The 10,307-nt window shown below is 38.6% G+C and overlaps 3 protein-coding genes across 4 annotated transcripts; 2 read left to right on the top strand and 1 right to left on the bottom strand.

The window, feature by feature from the left end:
• Positions 1-38: 38 nt before the first annotated feature.
• On the bottom strand, positions 39-5,296 carry psmc1a (proteasome 26S subunit, ATPase 1a). Its single transcript, XM_072689421.1, has 11 exons — positions 5,270-5,296; positions 3,857-3,910; positions 3,458-3,554; positions 3,247-3,371; positions 2,765-2,950; positions 2,516-2,644; positions 2,322-2,418; positions 2,048-2,237; positions 1,181-1,332; positions 871-1,025; positions 39-477 (listed from the first exon to the last, which is right to left on the bottom strand). The coding sequence occupies exons 1-11, from the start codon at positions 5,270-5,272 to the stop codon at positions 343-345; spliced, it is 1,323 nt and encodes a 440-aa protein (XP_072545522.1). The 5' UTR covers positions 5,273-5,296; the 3' UTR covers positions 39-342.
• A 950-nt stretch (positions 5,297-6,246) lies between these two features.
• On the top strand, positions 6,247-7,613 carry LOC140564204 (antimicrobial peptide NK-lysin-like). Of its 2 annotated transcripts, none has more exons than XM_072689422.1 (5): positions 6,247-6,433; positions 6,638-6,702; positions 6,918-7,070; positions 7,153-7,310; positions 7,440-7,613. In XM_072689422.1, exons 1-5 carry the CDS (start codon positions 6,391-6,393, stop codon positions 7,495-7,497), a joined length of 477 nt encoding a protein of 158 aa, XP_072545523.1. In that variant the 5' UTR covers positions 6,247-6,390; the 3' UTR covers positions 7,498-7,613. The 2 variants fall into 2 exon arrangements, with proteins under 2 accessions (XP_072545523.1, XP_072545524.1); XM_072689423.1 differs by having other exon boundaries at positions 6,638-6,693.
• Positions 7,614-8,149: 536 nt separating this feature from the next.
• Positions 8,150-9,491, top strand: LOC140564757 (antimicrobial peptide NK-lysin-like). Its single transcript, XM_072690391.1, has 5 exons — positions 8,150-8,240; positions 8,413-8,468; positions 8,802-8,918; positions 9,000-9,157; positions 9,298-9,491. The coding sequence occupies exons 1-5, from the start codon at positions 8,198-8,200 to the stop codon at positions 9,353-9,355; spliced, it is 432 nt and encodes a 143-aa protein (XP_072546492.1). The 5' UTR covers positions 8,150-8,197; the 3' UTR covers positions 9,356-9,491.
• Positions 9,492-10,307: the final 816 nt, after the last annotated feature.

Below are 10,307 nucleotides of genomic sequence, written 5' to 3' on the forward strand. Positions count from 1 at the left end.
TATATAAGAAGCTGCATACAGAGTAGAGGAAACTTACATTTGATTAGTTTAGCATTTTTACTGGTATCATTTCATGCTACACATTAACATGTTCAGCTATATCTGTACAAAATAAGCAGGCCCAGCTTCCATTTGTAAGGTTTTAAGAGGCCTGTAATACAAGACCAAGAACAAGGCAGTGTCCTTATTAGCCAAACCAGCACCCATGGCTTATAAAGAGACAAGCTGGAAATGCAATACTTTTATTTGCATGAGGGTGAAAATAAAAGCTGGCTCAAGAAGTAAACGTAACAAAAAAAAAATGTTTTTTAGTATGGAAGGGCTGGAGTTTGATCATTGCAGCTAAAGGTAGAGGCCCTCAGGAGTCCCTTCCTGTTTCTTGTACAGAACGTTCTCTTTGGACTTCTTGAAGTCTTCATTTGTCACCTTCATCCTCCTCTCCCGCAGGGCCATTAGCCCTGCCTCTGTGCAAATGGCCTGAATAAAACAATGCAGATTCATTACAATATAGTCCACACACTGCCTCCACATTTGAAAAATCACAGAGTATAATGATTAACTCCATTCTATTACATTCATATATGATACTAAAATGATCCTGCTGTTTATGTACTTCATGTAGACTGAACATGCCTGAAGGTGGCAGTAGTGCTCTTAATTCTGAAGCACAGTTTGCATTTACACAAAGCTGTAGCATGTTTGCCTGAGCAAAATCTCAGGGGCATCTGCAGCATGAAAGTTTGTCTCTACAGAAGGAGAGTAATTTACACTTTATCATGCAATCATGCATCTCGATGTAAGTCATACAGTTGAGATCTGGGACATTACATATAGGGGTGTTTGAGACAGCATATAATTTCTGAAATTCACCTTTATGTCAGCGCCTGAAAGATCATCTTTAGCCAGTATAAGGTCATCCAGAGTTACGTCATCTGCCACAGTCATCCTGCTTGTGTGTATTTGGAAGATTCTGCGCTTAGTCTTTTCATCTGGCAGAGGGAACTCTATCTTACGATCGATTCGTCCTGCAGAAACATACAACTTTTCAGCTTAGCAGTGAATCATACATCACATTTCTTTTTTTAATGAAATGTAATTAACATACAGTGGAAAAAAAAATCCCAGACAATAACCCACAGAATGCCCTGGCTGTGTGGCAGACTGAAGTTTATTAGCATACCTGGACGAATGAGTGCAGGATCGAGCGTCTCTATTCGGTTAGTGGCCATGATGACCTTAACATCACCACGAGAGTCAAATCCATCTAGCTGGTTCAGGAGTTCCAGCATGGTCCTCTGGATTTCCCTCTCACCACCAGAGTTTGAGTCATACCTGCACAGGGCACACAGAAAACCCATCAGAACTAAACAAATGTGCTTACTACAGACACAACAAACAAACAAACAAAAAACACACACACACACACACACACACACACACATATATATATATATATATTACACACACATTATATATCACAGCAAGTGTTCTGAAAGCAGAATTAATATGCAGACAAATAAAATAAAGTAAATGCTGCTGTTAAGTTACGCATTGACCAATATAAAAAGGAGGGGGCAAGGTTAGTAACCACAGGGACCACATTTCTATTTCTGTCTTTACATCTGGAGTTTTCTCACAGTCAAAGAGTCAAAGCACACTCTTATTTGTACACCTCAACCCACACGCAAGGCTTAGTCACACCACTACAACTCTACAGTCTGCCTGAACACATGTATTCACTAATTCCTGGCAGGCCACACATTTCTCCATTCTACAGAAGACAGCCTTTTTGGAACAGTGTAGCACTTAGTCAACCTTTAGGGGGGACCTACTGTTAGGACCCATAAGACACAAAAGATGTTTGTCTGAAAAGGCACTGAGCTCATGGTGTCTTGGACTGTCTAACTACAGTAGTCTGTTTAAAAGCTCCAAAACAAAAAGAAAGAATTAGACAGCTGGGGCATTATATGGCCACAGCAGCAGCGTTGGAGAATTACACATTTGTTCACTAAAGGATGAGACACAGAAATGCGTAAATCTGCCATACCTCTTTGTTCCTATAGCGTCAATCTCATCAATGAAGACAATGGAAGGAGCATGTTCCTCTGCCACTCTAAAGAGTTCTCGGACCAGTTTGGGACCATCACCTAAATACTTCTGAATCAGCTCTGAACCCACCACCCTCAGGAATGTGGCAGATGTCTGATTGGCCACAGCCTTAGCCAGTAAGGTCTTTCCTAAATAGCAGAATATCCCAAATCAACACATGTAGTGGGTGATTTAATCATTTAAATGGAGAATTCACAGGCAATTTGACTGACCTGTGCCTGGTGGGCCATAGAGAATGACTCCTTTAGGTGGTTTTATTCCCATCTCCTCATAATACTCTGGGTGTGTAAGAGGAAGCTCAACAGACTCCTATTAAAAGAAATTGATGAGCACTATTAGAATCATACTTCAACATGTACAAGAAAAGCAAATGTACAACAAGTTACAGTTAAAAAAGGTATATTACCTTGATCTCTTGAATTTGGCTGTCCAGTCCTCCGATATCAGCGTATGTTTCCTGAGGGGCTTTTTCTACTTTCATCACTGTCACCAATGGATCAGTGTCATCCATCAGCACACCAATCACTGCATGTACCTGCACATAGTCAGCATTGACAAAACTAAATAATTATCCCTCTTCTACTACATCTATGCATCAACCAACTTAGTGATCTCACTGATAAAAGGTGCAACACGAAGTGGAAAATACTGGTACCTTGTGGTTTAGTAAAACAGAACAGCCCGGCTCAAGAAGGTCTTTATCTACAAAGGACAAAATGCTAACGTAGTGCTCTGAGCCAACTGATGTGGACACTATGGCATGGTTGTCATCAATGATCTCTTCAAGGGTTCCTACTGACATTGGTGTCCCTCTCAGGTCATCAACTTTAGACCTCTCTTCCTATAAAAACAAACAAGCAAACAAACAAACAAAAAAGATGATGAGATGATGTCTTGCTTGTAGAGGAAGAAACCAACAAATTATTTGAAATGTCAAATTAAATGAAACCATACTACAACGTTTTCCAGGCAGATTATATAAGCCTACTATAATGTATTTCACTTTAATATTGAATACACAAGAGCATTATTAATAACAATATTAATATAATAATAATATTAATGTTGTATCACTGCCCCCCCCCCCCCCCCCCATGTCGTACAGCCTTAGTCTTACATAGAAGTAAAACACAGTACCTCCTGTTTTTCCTCCAGTGGCTTCATCTGCTCTTGGTTCCTGATGAACTCCTCCTCCATCAGAAGGTAATCCTTGATCCTCTCCTGCTTCAGCAGCTTCAGTCTGCACTGTGTGTGGGGGGTGACTAAGTACAAGAATCCAAACATATCATGGCTTACTGAATGTCATTTTTCATCTTTCTTTTAAGAGCTTGTTAGAAATTTTGTATACCCAAAGGCAGTTTGCTAGCAGCATCAGGTCCCTTTGTCTTCCTCTTCTTCTTTCCAACCCTAGTGGGGATTGGGGGCTCGTACTTCTTTTTTTTATCCTGTTAATGACAGGTGACTGTTAGTGGTTAGCTGTTTATCAGCCAAGCTTACTGCAAACTGACAGGCTTTCAATAAAACACAACACACACACAATCACTTACATTTACATTTACGGCATTTAGCTGACGCTCTTATCCAGAGCGACTTACAAGGTAACTCGTATTACAGAGGTGGGTCAGTGTAGTGTTAGGAGTCTAGCCCAAGGACTCTTATTGGTGTAGCGCAGTATAGTCACCCAGCCTGGGAATTGAACCCCAGTGGTGTTATCTGTTGCGCCACACCAACCACTACACTTACTTACTTTATCATCTTTCTTCCCCCCTCCAGGGCCATGTCCTCCGCTCTGGTTTTGACCCTGTTTAACACAATTACAGATTAGAATACATAACATCAGAACATTTACATCTGTAACTTGAAACTCACTTTAACAGCATGGCTGCTAATGTCAATCACTCCTTGTTTGCTTTTTCATTCTTAAATATATATATATATATATATATATATATATATATATATATATATATATATATATATATATATTTTTTTTTTATTTTTTATTTTTTTCATTTTTAGTGTTCTCATTTCCTTACCTTGAACTTAAGCAATCAACCCAGAGGTCTGCATATTTAGTTTTGCCCCAAATAATTACATTTTATATTACTGCTGTTACATTAAGACCTTTCACAACGCCATCATTTGAATTAGGCAGTTGTTAATGGATTCAGAAAGGTCATTTCTAATAGAAGTGCTCCAAAATGCATTGGAATAAAATACTCTAGCTATATTTTACTCTATTTATTCTATATTAATATAAGGTTTATGTGTACGAAATACAAAATCATACAAAGTTATACGCTGATTGAAAGACTACCTCTACATTTTTGATCATTTAATTGAAGTGGCGTGTTTCTTCATGCAGGAGCTGTATATATCCACTGTTGTTTTTTTTTTTTGTTTTAAAAGCTCAAAGTTTCGGATCATTAGATAATAGCTAGATATATTTCATTAAAAAATCAGTTTAACACACATAGCTAGCAACCTAAACACGGGACCAATGATAAACGTTAAGCTACATTAGATACTGGAAAGCAGCGCCGCTCCTCGGTCAGTGATATGGGTCGAAATGCTACACAGTAGCGGTGACAAATCCAGTATTTCGGAAAGTATATAGCTAAAAATCCCCGCCAGTATTTGGTTCTGTCTTCCAGTACCTCTCCACTTCAGCTGGGCTGAGCTGAGCTGGGCTGAGCTGGGCTGCAGCAGAGCCGTCCAGGCAGTCGGAACAAAACACTAGCGCAGATGTTTATTTTCTGAAGGTCTGGATTTGCCACCACAGCTACACAGTCAGTAACATTACACAGCAAAATCAACATCACATGAGTACCCAACCTATTCCCAACATGCACATTACCTCAGAGGGACTTAGCTAGCTACCTTTGCAGTCTAAGCTCCCTGCTATTTTAGAAAGTTACCCGAGCTGTTATGAGAGGAAGCAGTAGTCCGCTAGCGCTAACTAGCTAACGCCTGCTGTGCTACATAGACAGCTATACAGCCAAGCTAACGTTAGACCTCAAAAACATAAACGAAGACAAATAAAATACTAAATGAATCAATATATAATAAATTACGTCCGCCCACATGTTACTTGTGTGAGTTAATTCATTCACATAAAACAAACTGTCTAGGTGGAGAGGAGGTAAATTTGCTTGCTCACCATGGTGCTTTCCTTGCTGTTTCTACACGGCTGTGTTCCGAGCGGCGGCGCCTCCGCCTGGCCAGGAGGAGCACAGTCCGCTACAGACACCGATCAGGCCCGATCAGGCCCGATCAGAGAGAAGTAAAGAAATTCATTTCAGTTCGTTTCATTGCATTTCATTTCATTTAAACTCAACTAAGCTCAGCTCGACTCAACTTTACTGTCATTATACTAATACAGGGTTGTACAGTAACGAAACACGGGCTGGCCAGGTATCCGGTGCAGTAATAGTTATGGGACTATAGTGTGTGGATAAACAGACCACCCACAACATAAGGTACACAGACAAAACGACCACTGGTAGCCGAAAAGTGAACAAACGTGCTTGGATATTGTAATAGTCATGTTAATGACCCTAAACTGAGGCTGAATGTGGGAAATATGTTGGTATATTTCTGTACAGTATTGTTTGAACTGCTAGTTAAGGAAAGCCAGTAGTTTAAAAACATCAGCAAAACATTTTAAAGGCAAAACTTCATAGTAAAGCTACTGTAATACACGTGTTGTCTATTAAAATAATGTAGTCTGTGGGAGAGATTTCCGGAGATTTAAATGCTTTGAACTCCTGCTATTATATAAAGACTGTGGAATTTTGCAGGTTTTTTGCATGTGTTAACTTCACAGCAAATGAATTCTGCTAAAATACAAGGAAACACAAACAACTTCCCATTAAGTTATTTTTTATACAATATAATCTCTCTTAAAATAATTTCCCAAATATGCAAATACAGGAGCAAGAGTGACAGAAGTAGCAAAAACTATATCATGCAGTCTTAGCCAGCGATGTACAATATTATTATTATTATTATTATTATTATTATTATTATTATTATTATTATTATTAGTGTGTGTGTATGTTAAAATGACCAAACATGGAAAAGATTGGTTTGTTGAAACACTAATAAAACTTGAATATTAATCTGTTCACAAAAGCATGAACACATGAATTGTGTCATGAATTTGTGGTCAAGGGGTGGAAAAAGTGTGAGGTCTAGAGAGCTATAAAAGACCCCCGGCGCATCTTAAAGTCATTTCACCTCGAGAGATTTCACACATCTCGCTTATCTCTGAACATCACCATGCCCCGAAGCATCCTCCTTGCCTTCCTACTCATTGGCACAGGTAAGATCAGCAATTACAGCATACTCAGTCTTTTATTCTTTTATGTCACTAAACAAAATAACAACAAAATGTAACAACAAAATGATCATTCCTACTAAAACACTTAGAGCTAGAAGAGCACACATGGCCTGTGTGTGTGTGTGTGTGTGTGTGTGTGTGTGTGAGTGTTTAAAGAAGTTTGTGTTGTCCCTTTCTTCTTTCCAGTTTGTGCAATGCATCTAGAATACCTGAAAGCTGACTCTGACGAGGAGACCCTTGATGTGAGTTGGGTACGCTTTTTTACTGCTATACTTTACTGATATAGAAAAGCATTATGGTCAGTACAGAGCTGATTTAAGCTCCAGTAATGTGTTGACTGTGTCTTATCAAATGTGTTTGCTACTGGAACCAAGGTCCCAGTAATGAATTCATATCAGTTTTGGTCACATCATGCAAGAGGAGTGTAAATAGGCCTTTTTATGACCTTTGTTCTGTTATTTCTCAGGATTTCGTTCAGGCTGTTGTTCAGGCTGTCGCTCAGGCTGATGTCCTGGCTGAAGAGCAGAAGATGAATGAGAGAAAACTCCCAGGTCCATGCTGGGCTTGTAAGTGGGCCATGAATAAGCTGAAAACTCACCTTGGCCAGAACGAGAAGGCGGTGAGTTTTAACAGTCACATTACTACAATCACACGCCTCACGTATCCTGACAAACTCTCACACGGTTTCAACTTCACCACAGGAGGCGATAAAGAAGAAACTGCTCAAAGTTTGTGATGGCATTGGCCTATTGAAAAATATTTGTCAGAAAATAATTCATAAATTCATTGACACTTTGACTGAGGAGCTTTCTACCAGCGATGATCCGAAAACCATCTGTATTAACATTGGCATTTGCAAGTGAGTCACAGCAAATCTGTTTAACTAAAAAAAACAACAGGAACATTAAACTACTGTGTTTTTACAAGTTTTAAAAGTGAGTTACCTCTATTGGAAACTTAATGTGTTTTTTTTTCTCGATTATTACAGAGCAAAACCCCTGCCGAAATACCTCCAAGCTTTTCCAAAAGTCCAACAGCAGCTTTGAATTCCATCATGGCAACTGCATGATAAGATATATGTGGGTCATACATGTTTAATGACTGTGCATTATTTAACAGTGCTGAAGTCAGTGCTTTTGCGCAAATAAATCTTCAAAATGTTCTTTGTTTTTTCTCATTTTTTCTACCCTAAAGAAATCTGCAGCTATAAATGCATGGAATTACATTTCTGTTACAGAGCAAAGAGAGGGGTCTTTTCTTTAAATATAAGGGGTTTTATTCATAATGAATTATACATAATATGTGCATTGTTTGAAAGTCACTGATATATTGCAATTATGCACCATAAAAGTATACTTAAATAAATACTAAATATATACTTCATGTATACTTAATAAATGATGCAGTTGAATAGGAGGGTAATACTTGATTAAGTTATTAAAAAATGTACCAAGAAGGACCTCAGACTGTGTTGTTTGATCAGAAATCAAAAGAAATCATTTCTTAAATGAGAGCACAGTTCATAATGGTCAGTAATGTAAGAGCTTTCAGTTACATATATACCAGTTACATCTTCATGTTTACACCATTTGTGAAACCATTGTTTGTGGTTGGTGGCCAAGTAAAAAAAAAAAAAAAGTGTGAAGTTATAAAAGCTATAAAAAGACCACCAAGGAACCTTGAAGTACCACTTAGTCAGCTTGGAACAGTTCACTTCAGTCACGTTTTTGATTTCTGATCACCACCATGCTCAAGAACGTCTTGTTCACTTTTCTACTTATCGGCACAGGTAAGACCAGCGATGATAACATAGCTACAGTTAGGCTTTTAACTTACTACATAAAATAACTGGGTAACACACGAATGACCACACCAACTACCAAACAGTTAAAGCTAGAAGATCACTGTATAGCTTGTGTGTATGTTTAAAGGCGTTTGTGTTGTCGTCCTCTGATTTGTAGCCTGTGCGATGCACCTGGAGTACCTGAAAATTGATGAGGAGCATCTTGAGAGTTTGGTACTTTTTTCCTGAAATATTTTATGGTCACTCAGAACATTAAACAATAAAGCATTATAACCCATATCATGATCAAAGCAGTGTGCTGTGGGAACCACAATGGTCCTGGACTTCATATCCAGGGGGCAACAAAGGATTTTTGGCCCCATGAACTCTTACAATTCTGCCAAAATACTCAATTAATACATTTTTAGGGTTCCTGTCAGTCACAGGCCCTTAGTTTTCTCCCTATATAGCACCACTGTTCATATCCAACAGGTTTGGTCATATCATGCTAATGGAGGAACTAATTTAGGCAGTCTTTGTTTTAATATTTGCACTCTTATTGTTCAGGATGTTACTGAGTCTGAGGATTTGCAAATGCCTGGGGCTGAACTCCCAGGTAAATGCTGGGCATGTAAGTGGGCCATGAAGAAGCTGAAAAGAAGCCTTGGTAGTGACGCAGGCACAGTGAGTGTCCACTATCACACACTGTCACAAAACTACAGTCACAAAATACAAATCTCTTAAACAGTTAAAACTTCCCCACAGGAAGCAGTTAAGGCGAGCCTTTACAAGGTCTGTGATGGGATTGGCTTCCTGAAGTCTATGTGTAAGAGAATGATCAACCAATACTTCGATGTCTTGGTGGAGGAGCTTTCTACCACTGATAATCCAGCGACCATCTGTTCTAACATTGGCCTTTGCAGGTGAGTTAAAGTGTATGTTCTCACTCAAGTGCTCAACAGAGTCTGAATATACATTACATGACTCACTATGTATCTGCTGACTGTCCAAGCAATTTAACAACATTTGTAACCTCCTCCCCCTCCAAAAAAAAAAAAAAAAGCTCGAAGACCCTGCTGGAATTCATCCAAGCTCTTCCAGAAACCAAGCAGCAGCTCTGAAAGAGTTCACCCCAACAGGACAGCCACGTGATTGGATTTGGAATTGAATTAATTAAACATGGCATGAATGTATAATCCAGAAATGTGCTATTATGTAGTAATGAAGCCAGCAGCTGTGATCTAATAAATCACTAAAATAATCTAGATGAAAAAGAGTTGTCCTCATTTGTTTGGGTTAAAAGTATAGTAAATCAGAGAACTAGGGGTGGTCATTTGAAGATGTAAATGAAGATTTCACATCAGAGCAATTTTACTCATTACTGAAACAAAGGGGCTGCTGACAAAAATGCAAGTGTAGACACACACACACACACACACACACACACACACACACGTCATGTCACATTAAACAGGTGTAAGGTTAAGTGAAAAACCTAGGTGCATAGTTCCTAACGGTAGTAGAAAAGAACACAGATATTTACAAAATAGATGTATATGAATAGTATATGAATATGAATATTTACACATTAACATATATATGCAGCACATTTCATTACAAAGTGTAATAAGACTGATTTAATTAGATGGACTGCAGCAGACATTGAATATATACATATATATCATACATCATAGGTCACTGCATAGCAGTGGTAGTGCTGTGAAGACATTTGGAACTGCGGGTCTCCTGAACTAGCTTGTATAGTCTCTCTGAAGCCATTATCCATCCTACATTTTGTAAAGAGAAATTACACACAAATTAAAAAAAAAGAACCTATGATTTCACTTTTACTGTTCTTTCACTTAGCAATACATTATTAAATGATCCTTATGTATCCTATATTTTAATGTAATCCTGCACTAATCGTCAGTATGAAGCTATGTTGAAAGCTGTATGTCAGAATACCCTGCATACAACTACCAGTTTGAGGTGATAAGGGCCACCTCCCAAATTAAATCAGGTCAGTGGTGGTCCTTTTAATGCAGGGTTGGGCTGCAATTCCTGCACAGTTCT

This window comes from Salminus brasiliensis, chromosome 10 (genome assembly GCF_030463535.1).
Source record: "Salminus brasiliensis chromosome 10, fSalBra1.hap2, whole genome shotgun sequence".
NCBI lineage: Eukaryota > Metazoa > Chordata > Actinopteri > Characiformes > Bryconidae > Salminus > Salminus brasiliensis.

Excerpts from the sequence above, each read along its gene's own strand:
- psmc1a (XM_072689421.1), bottom strand. Across the intron at positions 3,555-3,856 it reads GGGGGAAGAAAGATGATAAA|GATAAAAAAAAGAAGTACGA; the intron begins GTAAGTAAGTGT and ends TGTCATTAACAG. Across the intron at positions 2,951-3,246 it reads CACTGGAGGAAAAACAGGAG|GAAGAGAGGTCTAAAGTTGA; the intron begins GTACTGTGTTTT and ends TTGTTTTTATAG.
- LOC140564204 (XM_072689422.1), top strand. The coding sequence starts at position 6,391 with ATGCCCCGAAGCATCCTCCTTGCCTTCCTACTCATTGGCACAG. Across the intron at positions 7,071-7,152 it reads TTGGCCAGAACGAGAAGGCG|GAGGCGATAAAGAAGAAACT; the intron begins GTGAGTTTTAAC and ends ACTTCACCACAG. Across the intron at positions 7,311-7,439 it reads ATTAACATTGGCATTTGCAA|AGCAAAACCCCTGCCGAAAT; the intron begins GTGAGTCACAGC and ends CGATTATTACAG.
- LOC140564757 (XM_072690391.1), top strand. The coding sequence starts at position 8,198 with ATGCTCAAGAACGTCTTGTTCACTTTTCTACTTATCGGCACAG. Across the intron at positions 8,469-8,801 it reads AGGAGCATCTTGAGAGTTTG|GATGTTACTGAGTCTGAGGA; the intron begins GTACTTTTTTCC and ends CTTATTGTTCAG. Across the intron at positions 9,158-9,297 it reads TCTAACATTGGCCTTTGCAG|CTCGAAGACCCTGCTGGAAT; the intron begins GTGAGTTAAAGT and ends AAAAAAAAAAAG.